Here is a 17,956-nt window from a genome sequence, read left to right on the forward strand (position 1 = left end):
GCATAAGTGCATCAACCAAACTATTTATAGTACGTCTATAAATCATCCAGCGTGCGAATGAAGTAACTTCTGTATTTGGTATTTCATTATCTCAGTTCAAAGCGGGATTGTCCATCAAATAAGCCATTCGCTATTGCTTTGGTGTGTGTGTGTTTGGCTCATACAAACCCATTGAGTGCCGATAGACAGACAGCTCATGACGCGAACGCTTTGAAATCTCATCCAGCTCTTTGTTACGCGCAGTGAGGGGCGGGAGCGCAAACAACCCCGGGCAGCTATAAATGACGGGCGCTGCGCTCCCGAGGAACCACACAAGAACCTCAGTGATCTCGGGAATAAAATTCCTACTCATCTAAGGAATAGCAGATCTGACAATGCTGAACGTCGCTATGCTCTCCACCGTTTGCCTCATCTTGGTGTGCTGCATAAAAGCAGCATCCTCCGGCTCTTTGGTGTTCAACTCAAACGCCATTAAGGCGTCTTCAGGTGCGGTGGGTGTCAATCACCCGGTAAGCCCAAGTCCGGATGAGGTACCCGCTGACAGCGCCAGTCTGAACTTCGCCATTGACGCACCGCAGGTAAGAAGATAAAAGACTTCAAGTTGCCAAACTTTTAGAATTTTCCTTCTGTAAGGGTTTTGGTCTAACCGTGTGTTTGTTAAACTCCAGCAGCCTTTAATGTGTGAAGCTGATGAGGAATGCGCGGAGGATGAGTTCTGCTTTCTGTCACGCGGCGTCTGTCTCCAGTGTAAGAAGCGCAGGAAGCGCTGCATCAGGGATGCGATGTGCTGCCCTGGCAACCACTGCAGCAACGGTGAGACTGCCTGTCACTGATGTCAAATGTGCTCTACATGCACTCTTTGAGATTGAATGTTGACTAACCTATGAACCTGTAATGTTTCTTCTTCAGGGGTTTGTCTTCCAAATGATCCTGACATGATTCAACAGATTGGAATGGAAGAGTTTGCATCCATCGCCTTTGAGAACTCGACTGTTGTGGTGCAGCCAAAAGTTGCAACTCAAGGTTCACCACAAAACCAAATGCTAAAAGGTGTGTAATAAAATCTGTCATTGCACTTTAATGGCAAAATTTTTGTGATTTGATGAGCAAAATATGACAATGATTTAGCCTATATATTGATGATTTGCTAAAACAGCCGCAATAATAATTTTGAATAGTAATGTTTGATTTAGTATATTATTTCTAAATGTTAATCTTACAACAGGATTTAGGTCACTGAAACCCCAACACTTGTGTTTTTGATTATTGTTACCTTTGTTTATAATCACTTAGAAATATCCCACTGATAAAATAAGTATAACATTAGGCTATTAAAATGGCTCATAACATTGATGGATGTTGTCTGTTTTTAAAGGTCTGGAAGGGGAGAACTGTTTGAGATCTTCCGATTGTGCAGAAGGACTTTGTTGCGCCCGTCATTTTTGGTCCAAAATCTGCAAGCCGGTCCTGAAGGAAGGTCAGGTCTGTACCAAGCACAAGAGGAAAGGCACGCATGGTTTGGAGATATTCCAGCGTTGTGATTGTGTGGAAGGCCTGAGCTGCAGAACGCAAAGAGCGGACAGCAACAAGTCCTCACGGAGTCTCCACACCTGCCAGAGGCATTGAAGCGATATCGAAAGGAGTTTTTCTTTGACAAACTTGCAGAAAACAAAACAACAGACTTGATCAGAGGCGATGAGCGACTGGATTTGGAATACTCTTCGTTTTATTCTGGTTTTCTCTGTTGTCCTTTGTCGACATTTTAAAGTAGATATAATTGTTTCGCAATGGAACTTAAATATTGCAGTAAATTACTGTATTAAACTGTAAATATTATAAGGCAGTTGGCACTTAAGTCAGATATTTTTGTCAACCCTGTTTTTTAAAAAAGAAGGTGCATTAGTTTATCTTTAATGCTTATACATCTGTTTTGTTTTTTACAGTCATATAGAGCTGAAATGTCTATTTTATTCTAAATAAAGAGCGAAAGGTTTTATACAGTATGCAATGTCTTATGTCTGTGCAAACATTACTGAGAAACAACATATATAATGCAGTTTGAAAACTCTACTGCAATCCTCTAAATCAGGGGTCTCCAACCTTTTTGTGAACAATGGCTACCACAATTGATAAAACAATCTGGAGGGATACTTTTTTAATATAGTCTTTATATAATATAATATAGTTTTTTTACATGTTGATTTTATTTAATATTCATCATTTATTTAATGATCATTAACATGCATAACAAATGTAATAAATAAATATTCAAATTTAGACTATTAATAGAATGTGCTTTGGCAGGTGGCTCAGACTCTGTGCAGGCAACCTTGTTGAAGACCACTGCTCTTGGTTTACTGCAAAAAGAAACCCTCAAAAGTGCACAATGGTTAAGTGAAGCTCCTTTGAGATTCACTCTTGTATTTTTATGTTTGAAGTCACAATAATGTTGGAAAAATACCAGTAATCTGCAACAAAATGGTTTTAAATACATACCTCTGAGCTACTCAAACATCAAGTGTATATTTCGGCATGTAAAGGATTAGAGTTCAGATGTTAAGTTAGGTGTGGCCAGAGCTGTAGGGGCTGGTATTTGGGCTTTTTCCTCAAAAAGTTCAATTATGCTATATTTAATAAGGAGTGTCTATGAGAGGCAGCTGAATCATTAAACATTTATAGGTCATGTGTAAATCACTCTGTATTTAATTGCGTCTGGGAGGATGTTTTATTATTATTATTATTATTAGTCATTTACTATACCTGTTCAAACTAATTTCTATCAAATACCACAGAGAACATCAAGTTTTACATAATAAATGAAGCATAATCCAAAAAAATGTTTTTGTGAGAGAAGAAAATAAAGCACTAATGCAGACAAATCCACCCTTAAACTCAGGTTAACAAGCAACTCATGTCTGATTGATCCGTTGCTTTCAAAAGCATTTATGTAGACAGGTCACCCATTACAAACAAGCGTCTGTTTGAGGTCTTCTTGTGAATTCTGTGTCTCTCTCTCTCTCTCTCTTTGAAGGTGAGAGACTTTGAGTCTAGCACATGAAGACAGCTGGAACAGAGATTTCAACATTTTTAACCAGTCAGTTTTAGTAATGCTGCATATTTAAAATTTGTATTTAAAATGGTTTTATCTATAACTTACATTTGAGTTCTGTCATGTTTTATTGCTGGTTATTTCGAAAGAATAATGTGTTCCCACAAAACATAATGAGTAAAAAAGCAAATCTCCTTCCACTTAACACGCCCTCTTTCAGAAACCTCTTTTCTGCGGTCATTGCGTTTACACTTCTCCCAGCTCGGGAGTAATCGGAAACTTCACGTCTTTTACCTGGAGCTGTCAAGACAGACAAAGCAGTGGGGTAAGCATTTCAAAGCACAGGATATACAGTCTGCAAATGTCCTCTTCCCGTCCGTGTGTTTCGGCTGGTATCAGAGGGCTTTCTTCCAGCTTTTGTCAACACCATCAACAGCTTGAAGACCCAAAACATCTGTGGGTGGAATCTCACGCAGCACAATGGGAAAAGAGAAACTCAAACCTCTCTGGTCAACATACAGTACAGGCTGAAGGCTTTGATGACTGTAGAAGAAGTTTCTGCAGGGTCATCGTCATTCATCTGAGAAGAGTTCATGAAAAGATGTTTTTGCTGTTTGCTCATAACGCATTTGCAAACATAAGAGGTTTAAAGAGTGGATTTGCTGCTTCTTTCTTTCTTTAAATCTAAGGAGAATAAAGCAGTGAGCGGTTCTGCACATAACAGTGTGAATGTTTGCATACTGCCACTAAAGCTCCAGTTTACTTTGAAGTTCAGATCAGTCAACACTTCTCAGCACATACTAGTTTTCAACAAATAGTTAAGTAAGTGGGACTCACACACAGAGTTACTTAAAAAACAACCCAAACACATTAATGTGAAATGAGCGTTTACTCTTGAAATATATAAGGGCTGTTCTAAGCAAAGAGTCCTGGAAAGCAAATTTAAAGGATTAGTCAATTAAAAAAAATAATAATAATAATAATTTAATCACCACCATGTCATCCAAAATGTTGATTTCTTTCTTTGTTAAGTCGAGAAGAAATAATGTTTTTTTAGGAAAATATTCTATGATTTTTCTCATTTTAATTGACTTTAACAGACCCCAACACTTAACAGTTTTAATGCAGTTTTAAATTGCAGTTTCAAATGTCTCTAAATGATCCCAAACGAGGCATAAGGGTCTTATCTAGTGAAACAATTGTCATTTTTGGCAATAAAAAGCACTTTTAAACCACAACTTCTCGTCTTCCTCCGGTCCTGTGACGCGCCAACACGACCTTACGTAATACGTCATCACGTAAAGAGGTCACAGATGACGCATGCGAAACTACGCTCCATTGTTTACAAGTGTGGAGAAAGAGGACCATTCCGACGTTGTTGTATGTCGAATAATACTAATTTATGTCTTTGTGTCAGTTTATTGTTTACAATCGTCCTCAAATGTGCGTTTCATATACGTAACACGTGACCTTTCTACGTCATTACCCAATTACGTGAGGTCGCACTGGCGCGTCACACGACGAGAAGTTGTGGTTTAAAAGTGCATATTTTTTATTTGTCTTGCCAAAAATGACAATCTTTTCACTAGATAAGCCCCTTATGTCATTTGAAACTGCAATTTTTAATTGCATTAAAATTATTAAGTGTTGGGGTCCATTAAAGTCCATTAAATGAGAGAAATCCTGAAATGTTTTCCTCAAAAAACATAATTTCTTCTTGACTGAACAAAGGAAGACATCAACATTTTGGATGACATGGTGGTGAGTAAATTATCTGGATTTTTTTTAAAGAAAACTGACTTATCCTTTAGGTCTTTTTGAAAACATTGAGATAAACTACCTAGAACAACTGTAACTCTTAAAGTTTATCTTTATCTTAGTTTACCTTTAAATATAAATACATAGGATCCTTTAGATATCATCATTTTTGTCAGGCTCTATATGCCATCTTCGCTGTAAATATATATATATATATATATATATATATATATATATATATATATATATATATTTTAATATTAAGAATAAGAAGTCATAATTTTTTTGATTAAATACATATTTTAGTAATCTCCCCAAATTTTCACTCAGTCATGTTACTCCGACACATTTCACATTTTTAACAGGAAGTTGAGTGATCTGGATCTTGTGAAGGCAGTGTGATCAAAGTGATTATTTTTTGTATTTTCTTGTTTGTATATTTGATGATATCGTAGTTATAACTGTAAGGGTCAGTCCAAGTACTGTCTAATCGCAAACTGTTAAAAATGTCTGTAGGATTTGCATTATTACTGCAGCTGTTTTTGCCATTATTCAAAGCATTCGGAACCAAAATCTGAAGGAACAAAACTGATAAAGTTTGATGAGGATTTTTGGTTTCCAGAATGCTTTGCATGAGAATGTTATTTTATATATTTATATTATAGTTTTATTCTGTATATATAAAGACCTGTTAATGTTTAATGTCAATTTAACTTTGAACAAACTGTTGTCAATATATAACATAAGTTTAAATCTACAGTAAGTTACTGGCAAACAGCCGCATACAGCAAACTACAGCAAATTTTGCAGCAAAAGTAAATAAAAAATTAAATCTATGCTTAAAACTCCATCCTGGGGTCTAATTTATAAAATGCTGGGTAGAAAACGTCGTAAATTTGATCTCACGATCATTTCTCAAAAGTGTGTACGTGTGATTTATAAAACGAACTTGCGCCCAAAAAACAAAACTTTTTTCGTATGCACATTTTATGATCAAATCTGTAAATAAGGCCCCTGTTATTTCAGTCCTGTTACTAAAATGCATCCATCTTCTGTTAATTAAGAAACTACATTTAAAAAATTAACTAGTTGCAACTAACAACCTGGGTTTGACCAATACCCATTATGCATAGTAAAATAGCCTATGTGTTTTATAGATTAATTGTTGACAAGATAAAACGTGATAACTCTGATAACTTTAAAAGTGAAGAACTGAAGATTTCCTGCAGACTTTATTTAAGTGGGTGAATGTAGTACAGCCTGTAATCTTTAATGTTATTTAACCTTAAACAGGTGGATATTAGACAGAGACAATGTGATTAAGGTAAGATTTTAAACTGTGATGCTTCCACAGACATTACATTCAGCAGGGGTCTCCAACCTGGCCCCCGTGAGTCAATGAGGTGCCCACTAAAGCACATTCTATTAATAGTCTTAATTGTAATATTTTTTTTATTACATATCTTTTATATTAGCTTGGCTTGGTTTATGTATGTTAACATTTTAAACAATACTAAAACATATCAACAAAGTAAAAAAAAAGTTTTGAGTAGACTATATCAAAAAGTAGCCCTCCAGATTGTTACATCCATTGGGGTAGACCTTGCCCAAAAAAAGGTTGGAGACCCCTGACATACAGACATTTCTGAAAGGAAAGTAATTTGACCTTTTGAACTGCAATTCATTCAATTGACAGTTAACATTTACCGAATTACCTGCTCAAATCTCTTAGAGATTTCCTGTTTGCCACATGAAGAGGAGTTTTGTGGGTCACTGTTGGCTGTCAAATGGTTTGCAATGATCCGCTAGTGTTTTACTAGCTGACTGACATCAGGATCCATGGCAGGCGTCACAGAAAGATGCTCTTCAAGATACATGGTTAACACAGCCTGACAAACACAGAGTTAAAGAGCTGAAGGTCATCTCTTTGTTTACCTAAAGTCTTTAATGTAAAAAAAAACATCAGATTAAAGCGTGCAATGCTTAATAAGATACTTCAACAGTTGCTGAGTTTCCATCACCCCGATTTTATGTGCATTTTAAAGTATCGCTTATGCAAGAGTAAATGCGAATAATGGGAAATGAAAACGTATTTGACAAATAAATTCTGACATAGCAAACATTTAACACACATCTAGCTGTATCAGCTGGCATTATCTTGAGAGTGATGTCATCGCAATGTACTTGCTGCTAGTGCCTGCATCAAAAAGTCTGCAATTCTTCTTCTGTGCACAGCATTCAGTTTGGCTATTCTAAGCGTGCCTTGTTTAATAGGTACTCTGTTACCAATACCACCATCATTCGCTCTAATAACTTGATGGAAACGCACCTAATTCTCATTCGTTTTTTTTTTTTTTTTAAGATTCGCTTCACATTTGGATTCGCTTCAGGTTTCCACTAATGACAGTATTACTAAAAGTAAAGATTTTAGGGGAAAAGGTATTTTGCAAAACTCAAACTTAAAATTACTTTATTCATACATTTTGAAATCTGTATCTGGCAGTGGCAGCCAGTAACTTCTTTTTTCGAGGGCGCTCGATGCAAAGTTCGTCACAACATGTATTGAATCCGTCATGTGTGTGGTTCCTTTTTCAAAATATGTGTTCTGCGCTTTGAGAGATCCTGTGTGCATCACGTGTCTTGTCAAAATAAGTGCCTGTTGCAGATGGGTCTAAGGGGTTTATGATAAAAGAGACGCTCGCGTTTAATCGCATAATCTCATGCGTAATCAAAGTTTACTGTTAAGGAAGTCTCTTGTGTGTATTTTGTGAACGTGAGCGTCTCTTTTATCATAAATGGTTTTGTTGCGTGTGCAGCCGGCACTTATTTTGACCAATCACGTAATGCACACAGGATCTCTCGACACGCAGAACACATATTTTGGAGAAGGGAACCACACACATGACACTCTGAACACTTATTTTAAATTAGCGTCCCTCGGATGAGCAGTCACGAGCCTGGTATCTGGCAAATCCAAAGGAAAATGTTGTGGTTCTGTAGACTTACCATTTACACAACAATAATTTCAACTGTAAACAAGATAATTTGTTATGTGGTTTGGCTGTTCATTCATATGTCAATGATGTTTGGTAATCCTAAAAATGCAAATATTTAAAGATGGGTTTCAAAGTGCAAGATTTTAAATATGACATTTTGTTGTCTTTGTGAAAACTACATAAACGTAAATCTGTGATACCAGTGACGTCATGCACATGTGTTAATTACAAAACTACAATGGTGGTTTACAGCAGTTTCTGCCACTCAAGATTCAGGGTTTATTAACGCTTCTCCCACAATGTTTCTAACATTTTGTAGCTTCATGGTTCAGGTTTTCTAATAAATCTACCTCATCGTTAATCTATGTAAACTTTTCGATGCTTTTGCCATTAATACTCTTTGTGTTTATCGCTCTATAGAAGAATGCTTATGTGTGCAGGGGTGTAGTGTTTCTTTACAAGGTAACATCGCCCTCTACTGGCCTGGGACATTTAATTTTCAGAGGTAAGCTTATCTGTGTTAACGCAGATCTTTTGACAGCCAGGCCCGGATTAAGAATTCAGAGGCCCCTGGGCACAATGTCTTGTAGGCCCCCCCACGCATACAATCAAATTGTATATAAATATGATATGGTTCTTTTTGTTAGAAACACCTCTACTTTTACATGACTTACACTGACACATTACAGCCGGTGATCACTACCTGTAGGACAATATCAATACATAGATATTTTTGTTGCAAGCAGGGACCTGCACAGAGGGCAGATGCTCAAGTAAAAAAAGGGCACTTCTCTTAGGCCTAATTCTTTTTTAACAAAAGATTAAATATATTGACACAACTTCCTTACCAGTTTATTACCAACCAAGGAGAGAGTAGACAGTTTCACTAATAATGTGTTTGTTTATTTTGCACGTGGTAGTAAATCTTTTTAATTCTTTTGGTGTTAAAATAACACATCTTAAAACTAAACTTAAAAAGGAGGGTTGCTGCTATATTGTTAATTTCACAGAAAAAATGCTGCAAAAATAGTGATAAAAAAGATAGATTGACAAAATAAAAAATAAAGTAACTGAAACTGTTCAAAACGTATTGAACTTTAAACTAAAATATGTTACTATTGGCTTTTCTACACTTTAGAAAATGTATTATGAGCAGGCCCGGTACTAGGCTTGCTGGACTGGGGGGGCAGTCAGGATTTTTGGGTGGGCAGCCATTCCTCGACTAAAATGATTCATACACTAAAATTATGGATGTTTCAATCCAATATTATTTTGCATAGGCTATGTCTTAAATAAAAAGGGCCATTTATAGGTCCTTTTCCACGTTCAAATTTTAAAAGTAGATCCGATTAGATTTACAATGATTTATAATGTTATAATGATTACACTTAATGTAGTTTTACACATTAAGTCAGTTAATGAAATCAGGCAAGCAGGAGATATTAATGCAAAGCTGTACAAATAGCTATATTTTAATAATGTGTACACTGCATTTAATCTATTATTTCACTTATAGATAAATTAAAGCCATTCTTATAACTACCCAACATATGCCTTTCTTCTAATAAACACTTAGTTGTAAGGCACTTTATTTCCACTTCTCAAACATTTTCTTCATTTAAAATAATGCATTTTCAATGTGATATGTGATAAGCTATAATTTCATTAATTCCTGACCCTATCATGCTGCTGCAGCAACCTCAAATATCACAAGAAAGCACAACGCTTTAAATAATCTATATTGAAACATCATGAAAGCAATTTGACATGCATGACAAATTCGTCAAAGGTTATCCTGTTTGCCTATAACAGCACCAGACAAAAGCACAAGCCCTAAAATACTGTAAGTGGGATTTGCGACGAGACCAAAGATAAATCACACTGCTTTGTTCATAACACAGCAAATTAGATATTATAATACAACGTAACTTTATAAAATACAACGTTTTACCTTACGATGACCTTGCGGAATGAAAGCTGCTCCTGAACTTAAAAGTCTGTAGATTTTTGCGTGTGAAGTTTTCCTCAAACGCGAGCTGAATGAGCTGATGAATGACGATGACAAAACCGCTAAAATTTGAATTTAAAACTGCACGCGATGCTCAGCTGTTACAATGCTGTATATTTACTGTATAACCATCTTATATCAATTATATCTTCTATATAGTATGCCACAACCAAACTGCATATTCTAATTTTAATAAACAGAACTACGTCTAAAACAAACACATGAAATGCTGCTGGAGACTTGCCATTGGCTGTTGTATTTGAATGAATAAGTAATGAGGTGAGTCTAAGAAAGGATAAGGGGCTATTTTGGGCATGTTTTACTATAAAAAAAGTTTCAATTTAGTATGTGTTGTGTCATTACGTTTATGTAATACTAAATTGCATCGTTTCTGATATATATTTTAAAGATGCGGTTTTTTTTTAGTCACCGTCATAGAGAACAGTAGTACTTTTCATGTGAGTTAAATACTGCTGAAGAAAGCTCTGATACTTGAATAAGCTAATCAGACAATAGTGGGCGGGAACCGTAAACACTAGGTTTGCCAACAGAAGACGTTTTATGTATAAAGAGACTCTGTTATTTTATGGTTGGCTGAATATTTTTGGGGGGGCAGAAGGAAAATCTGGGGGGGCAATGCCCCCCCCAGCCCCCCTGTAGACCCGGCCCTGATTATGAGTCATGTTAGCAAGACAAAAATGGTCTTTTGGATAATTAGCTGTAAAACTGAGGTACTGGTAGTTAAGTCATTTGATCTCCACTGACCTCCCCAAAAGTCAAGAAAAACACAGCTGGAATACGACCTGTGTAGAGCTCTTGCCTACCTGTCTGTCTGTTGGCGATGTGTGTTGCACTGTTGCGCACAGATGCAGGGGAAGAAGGGCAAATACGACAAACTTTCTGCATCTGTTTTTGTCTCGTGCGCGCGTTTCCGCGCAGCTTCCAAAGCATACTCAACCACGGACAAGCACGGACGGCTCCGTTCGACACGTACGCAGTACAAATGATTTCTTATACAAATGATTACTTTACCAGGCTGTCAGAGCAGCACTGATTCGCGCCATTTACAGGACATTCACAAATTCAGGATAGATGAAGAAAAGTAATGGATTGTCTGATAAATCACCTGTGCACTGCTGCTTTTCTCACTCATTCTGCACTTAAATTATGAAGACTACTGCCACCCACAGTCCGATCGTTTCAGCGCGGGGTTATTTGCGCTTAAATAGTTCATCTAAATAATTAACAATTAGAGTTTACATTTTTTTTCTCCCGTCGCTCGGGCCTGAACTACGCGTGGGCCCCTGGGCACGTGCCCATAATCAGGGACGGACTGGGTCTAAAAAACAGCCCTGGACTTTCTCCCAAATAGGCCCATCATCCGGCCATTCACCCCTAGCCGTGCGCAACAGACACAAGGATGTCCTGATACTATGCCACAATACTGTCAGACTATCAGAGAAGGTTATTTAATATTTTGTCAATGTCATATTACACTTTGATGTATAATAAGTCTGGGAAATAATGAAAATGGGGAGGCCCTATAAATTTTGTCTGTAAAAGCTTTCACAAACCACCACCAGGTCTTTGCCAATTCCACAACACTAAACACAAATATGACAGACAAGGAAAAACTGCACTCTGATGGAAGACAGACAGAAAGTGCAAGCTAGGATTGTTTTGTTTAAACTTAAATTTGGTCATTTATTTAGCCCTCTTTCTTGTATATTAGTGGTCGCAATGCATGCCTGATATTTTCCCGTATAATTCAATACCTAGTCTTCATTTGTAGCAGAAAATGTGAGCTCACTACAAATTCTCATATACAATAAAGTCAATAAAAGAAATGAAAACCAATGCAATACGATAGATGTCCGCTGGATAAATATTTTTTTAATTTGGTGTGTGTGTGATTTTGGTTAGATGACAGTTGTAGATAATACAGTTTGACAAGAGCACAATGTTTTGTTTTATTTCGACCGTATACAAATGAATGATGTCCCATATGAACAAAATGACGGAGTATGTATTGTTTTTAAGTTTGTACTGTTCAATTGCGCCCACGCCTTTCTCTCTAACACACACGCACGCACGCGCGCACACACACTCTAATCACGTAGTAGTTGCGCATTAGGTTTATTTTCACACGAGTTTTATTTATTTTTATATCGTGTATAATTTATTATAATGTGATGTGTCCTGCTACTATTGGCACATACAGGACCTCTTGCTGATGTGAAGTTAACTCTGTCAGTCCCTCATCATGACCAGGCTGTGGATGCTCAGGATGCTCAATCTGGATCTGTGGATGCTCAATCCGTGGACCAATCATGGCGACTATCTATGATCATGGCTAGCTAGAAGGCAGAATCTTCTTCCTCGTTTTTCTTGCACGTAGGATCATATGAGTGCCCCTGCTGTTGGCTCTTCATATTGCGTTATTAGACTTTTTTTGGCGACGGCCCTCCGTTGAACGGCCATTCTGGACTTTTTCAGAACGCACAGATTACCAATCCGTCCCTGCCCATAATGCCCATTGGATAATCCAGCCCTGTTGACAGCGTTGTTGTGTGTATGTGAAATTATTCAAAAACGCAAAGCAAAAACTTTTCTGTTATCTATAAAATCATTGTCATGTAAATGTAGCCATAATGGAGATTTTTCTTATGAATTCCCTAAAATAGACAGAAATTGGATTTCTCTCAATCACAGGTAAAATACTAACTTCGATTTCTCTTCTGGCAAATCTGAATCTGTAATGGAGATGCACATGAGATAACTTAGGTCTGTTTCTCATGCGATAGATCTGAGAAGCAGGACATATCAGCACATTTATATATGATTTATTAATCAGAATTGAGATTTTTCTCTCGTATGAGGATCCATCAGGACTGTTTGACCGAACTTGGCATATTAAATCAATATAATGAAGACTGAGTTAAGGTTATAACAGAAACTTCAAACAGCAATATGAGACATAAACAGTGTTTTAGATAAACCACAACCACATATGCAAAAGTCATAATATGCTCTGGGGGCTTAACATGAAATTAATGCAAGGTTTGGTTTTAGTGTACAAAGCATTGAATTTCAAAGACATTATCTTGACACATTATCTCAGCGTTTATATCATTATTAAGTTAAACGTTGTGTTGTGTCATTGAACATCTAAATGCGGTCTGGACACGCTCTCTCTGTAGTTTGACACTGTGATTTATGAATTAATCTCGGTCACTAAGGCTTGTTGGTATAATCGGCAAAATTACATGAAAATATTTGTCATGATTTGATGTCTTGTGGCTAAGAGATTTTCATTTGTGTTGACAAATCACTGGCTTTCCTCAAACAACATTATTTTATACCTATAAGACTTAGCTTTGTAATACAGTAAGTTGCCTTTCATCTTTCACTGTCGGCAATACAAAAACAAATACTGTCTGGAGTAGACAGATCCTCTGTTACTAACTGATTAAGGCATTGTGGTAAAGAGACTCTTTGATGTCAAATGTTCCTTTTGCACCTGAGACATGCACATGTTGTTGTTATTGCTACACAATCTGACAGAAGTTGGAAAAGCAGGTTAGTATAATTTTAACAAGGATTACAGAGAGTTAACCATCCTACAAACACTAAGATCTCTTCAGTCATTACTTCATATTCACAATGCAAAAAAGAAAACTTTTTTACATAGAATTTTTGTCTTGTTTACAGAGATCTAAAACTTTTTAAATCAAGATGTATTTTGATGAGCTCAATTATAGAAAATAAGTCTCGTTTTTAGACAAAGAATTTCAAAATGTATAAGTGAAAACAAGCAAAAACATCTGCCAATGGGGTAAGAAAATGTAGTGTGAAAAAAGTAAACTTATTTTTAAGATGTTTTTTCTTATGCCATATGTTTGCTTGTTTAAATCACCAATTCAATTAACACTTATTGGTTGTTAAGGCAATTTTTTGTCTTAATTTGGCCACAACTTTTTGGTGAAAATTTTCAAAAACTCAAAAATGTTACTACCCTTTCAGGTTGTTTGTGGCCAAAAAAGCCACTACATAAAATGGTTGTAAAAATTTTTTAATCAACCTCATTACTGTACAAAAGTACCAAATGTTAAAAAATTCCATGATTTCAACTCTTTAATTGCCAAGATCTTAAGTGATGTCACTGATTTGGGGAAAAACACAAAATAACAATGCACGCACGCACGCACGCACGCACGCACGCACGCACGCACACACACACACACACACACACACACACACACACACACACACAATAATATGCTGTTATACTCCATATAACTCATTGTTCATTAAAATTAAGCTCTGTTTTAACACAGGCCTACTAAAGTGTTAATGGTGCCACATGGTGATCAACAGCAAAAATGACACATTTTACCTCTTTGCAAAAGGAAAAACTACCAACAATTAAGAATGCATAAGTTGTTATGGCTTTGCAGTCAAGCCATAGGAAGAGAAGAGAATAATTTTAGAAGAGAAAAATATAACCTGATGCTGCACAAAAACTAAAAATGCATGAAAGCCGATGTTGTTACTTAAGGGGTTGTGTACACCAAAACTTTTAAACGCGGCTGAAAACGCCTTGAGGACGCCGAATGCCAGCTGTTTTTCAGCTGAGTGCCAGCTTTCTTCAGCTGAGCGCTTTGGTAGCTGTGATACTTCAGCTGCGAGCCAGTTGGTTGGTGTGGTAATGTCCCGCCCCTCCTCCACTGTGATTGGGCGGCCGTGTGAGAACTGACATTGACGAGCGGAGCTTTTCTCCCAAAGTTGAATCTCTTTCAACTCTCGACGCTCAGCGCCGAGCGCGAAAAAAACCGCCGAGCGCCGGTTTTCAGCGCGGAAAAAACCCGCTAGCTGCTGGCTTATTTGAAAAACGCCGAGCTTCCATTGGAAACAATTGAAAACATGCGCCGGCCGCGGGCGTAAAAGTTTTGGTGTACACAACCCCTATCTTTGACTTGCCCAAGACTGTGAAAAAGGTAAAAAAAAATCCATTCCACAATTTTTGGTGTGTTTTCAAAGAGTTAAAATCATTTGATCAGTACTGAGGTTGATTAACAGATTTTATGCAAAAAAAGAAGAAAAAAAAAACATTTCTGATCTGAAATCTGATACATTTTTACAGCCATTTATTCAGAGGCCTTTTTGGCCACGAACAATCCAAAAGGGTAGTAAATCTGAACAACCGACAAGGGTAAAATTTGATATTTTTTGTCTTAAAACTACACTTATTTTCTTAGGTAATTTTTCTCATCTATTTTGCTCTTGATTTAAGAATTTTTAGATATTTCTACTGAAACAAGACAAAAATATGCAAGAAAGTAATTTTTTGCAGTTCAGTACTTTAAAGGTAGGGTAACAGATTTGATCCTGAAACATTTTTAGTTATGCTGGTTAAAAGTCTCCTCACATCCTGATAGCAATCACTGTGTTAAGTTGTTTAAATGTATTTGTAAAAATTTATGTCATCTGTGAAAGGCGTAGGACCAAAAAATGTTCAACAAATCATAGATTTCGGTCCGAACGGACGTTTCCTTTTATGTCCCTCATACGTAAGCGTAATTTGAATTCCCACCGCAGCGAGTCCACGCAGATACCATACGTCATCGGCGCGTTCACGTGCGCTCTGTCTGTAAACAGCGAGAACAGCAAACTTTTCTGCTGAATTGACAACCTACACAGGAGCAACAAAACTAAATGCATCTTTTATAACAACAAAAGCAAAAGCTGCCTGGATCAGCAAGAGCAAAAACCCAAATTAACATCGGTAACTTTACTGCTTTACCGCGAGATGCAAACAGCTACAGGAGGCAAAGGGTCTGAAAGGGTCGTTGCACTGTTTATTTTGGTAAGGACCTACGCAATATGTTTGTATTGAGATGGATTCAGATATTCAACTTTGATGAAACGTTGTGTTGCTTATGAAATTTGTGTTCGTTTTCCGGATTAGCATAACGATATAGTTACTACGTCTACACAATCGAACGTGTGCTTAAACTAATTCTGATGTAAACCAGTTGTTTTTGTTGGTTATTTTGGAAGTGTTATTCACTTTGTACTGCAAAGTTTTCTCACTGGTGAATGAGACGTGACCGTCTGATCTGTGCGTGTTCATGTGTTATGAAAGAGGCGTGACTTTGGATGGCGATTTGACTTGAGGGTGGGATCGGGATTTCATTGCTAGGCGGCTACCGTTAGCATTTTTCAAAATGTGTTACCCTACCTTTAATTTATTCATGATTTATAATATCATTTATGATTATAATTGTCATCAGGACATTTTTACCTGATTGTTTCTAATAGCTCATGCGTCTTAACCCAGCCAGCAATGACCTGGTGGTCCGTCAGCATTTTTTGGGCGGTACAAAGTCACCGGCTTGACACAGTCAGACCACCATCGGCACACTGTCGGCAAGCTGACCAATGTAAAAATGATGTCGGTCTTCCAACAATCTTTCTAATGAGCTAAAAAAGCAATAATGCTCTCATTTAACTATCATCTTTATCTCAAATGTTTCTAAGTTTCCACTGGATGAAATTAAATAATTGTTGGTTGTCCTGCAGAGCATTTAACAGAGATATTGAATTTAACCATATTACACTCTGAAGTTATGAATTTGTGTAAAATGATGTGAAGCTGAACTATGTGAACCAGCGGTGTTGTGATGTTGAGTGTGTGGACATCATAAAACTCATTAAAAGTAATGAGTATGAATGTATCAGCAAAGGATCCTATTTCTCCAGTCCATCTCCAGAAATAGTTTTGTCATTATTTTATTTTAAAGTGTTTATGTGGAAAAGAACAAAGTTATTTGTCTTTGAAGTTTGCAGGTCGCCAGGATCTATCTATCTATCTATCTATCTATCTATCTATCTATCTATCTATCTATCTATCTATCTATCTATCTATCTATCTATCTATCTATCTATCTATCTACTGTGCCCTCTGAAAGACACAATGCCATTCCAGAGGAACGCTTAGACTGCCAATATTCATCATTAAAGACAATCATGTCACATTAACTTCTCCTCTGCAGCTCTGAAGGGAAGTAGCCAAAGCCAATTTAATGTTCCCCAATTGTCTCCTTTGTACCGCGTACGATTTACAGGGCTTAATAGGGCTGGCCGCTTCCCTTTGATATCACCTCTTCCTCAGCCAAACCCATAATGCACCCATTTGTTCAACACAAAAGCCCAACTTAAACAACACAAAGAGGTGGTTACATAGAATCTCATTTGCTTAAGTGATTGCATCCAGCGAAAAAAGAGCCCGGGATCTTTGATCTCAGTGAGGTGCAAATGCGTCGGCTTTAGTCGGTCCGAAGGCCGTTATGCGACAGCGCGAGATTTGGAGAGAAACAATGGCGCTTCTAACGTGGGCCATTACCCGCACGTTACCGTTTGCTCATTTAAACAAGGGTTTGGGGGAAGAATTTGCATCAGCTGGTGGTTTTTATAACCAATGCACACGGCCCGTTGAGTTTATCTGTGTCATCCGGTGGAGAAACAGCGGGCAGCCTTAATTCAGAGGGGACGCTTCAAAAAGAGCGGCCTTGGCCACTGGCGAAAGGCAAACAGCATTTAGCACCTCAGTGCCCCTCGTGCTAATGACAAACAAGCAGCTTAGATCAACATGAAAGAGGGACATCTTCAGAGCTCCATCAATGACCTTTTCAAATATGCTTCCTCCGCACACAATGGAACGCACCATCCGTCTCCTCAACGGTGCGGACGCGTTCCACCCCGGCCTATTCACTCTCCAGTCTCTCGCTCTAAATACGAATGCAGGAGAGGGGGGGAAAGTTTTTTCTTTTCGACTACACTTGAAACAAATACCGTAAATAAGTCAATGAGAAGCAGGGAGGGGTCGGTGTACATTACGTGACTTCAAAGGGTCCCTCTCTGCCCCCGATGAGCCCGGGCGATGTGTTCACCGTGCTCATTCATGTGTGGAGACTCGGGGCTACATCACTCACCATTTACCCGAGGGACACTTAACAGTTTCCTCCTAAATAAGACAAGGAGGGGGCTTCGAACACACCCCGGAGAACTTGAAACTGACAGAGAGGATATTTCCGAGACGACGGTGGTGACCTCACGTCAACCCGCGAGCTATATCAATTAACC

General features: G+C 37.6%; 1 protein-coding gene across 2 annotated transcripts; it reads left to right on the forward strand.

Moving 5' to 3' along the window:
• The first annotated feature begins 281 nt into the window (after positions 1–281).
• On the forward strand, positions 282–1,944 carry dkk1b (dickkopf WNT signaling pathway inhibitor 1b). Of its 2 annotated transcripts, none has more exons than XM_065242848.1 (4): positions 282–578; positions 669–813; positions 910–1,050; positions 1,376–1,944. In XM_065242848.1, the coding sequence occupies exons 1-4, from the start codon at positions 375–377 to the stop codon at positions 1,624–1,626; spliced, it is 741 nt and encodes a 246-aa protein (XP_065098920.1). In that variant the 5' UTR covers positions 282–374; the 3' UTR covers positions 1,627–1,944. The 2 variants fall into 2 exon arrangements, with proteins under 2 accessions (XP_065098920.1, XP_065098921.1); XM_065242849.1 differs by having other exon boundaries at positions 672–813.
• The last annotated feature ends 16,012 nt before the right edge of the window (positions 1,945–17,956 follow it).

The sequence above is a fragment of the Paramisgurnus dabryanus genome, chromosome 1, assembly GCF_030506205.2.
Source record: "Paramisgurnus dabryanus chromosome 1, PD_genome_1.1, whole genome shotgun sequence".
In the NCBI taxonomy this organism is placed as follows: Eukaryota; Metazoa; Chordata; class Actinopteri; order Cypriniformes; family Cobitidae; genus Paramisgurnus; species Paramisgurnus dabryanus.

Coding starts and splice junctions, on each gene's coding strand:
- dkk1b (XM_065242848.1), top strand. CDS start 375: ATGCTGAACGTCGCTATGCTCTCCACCGTTTGCCTCATCTTGGTGTGC. Junction 814..909: donor TGGCAACCACTGCAGCAACG/GTGAGACTGCCT, acceptor TTTCTTCTTCAG/GGGTTTGTCTTCCAAATGAT. Junction 1,051..1,375: donor ACAAAACCAAATGCTAAAAG/GTGTGTAATAAA, acceptor CTGTTTTTAAAG/GTCTGGAAGGGGAGAACTGT.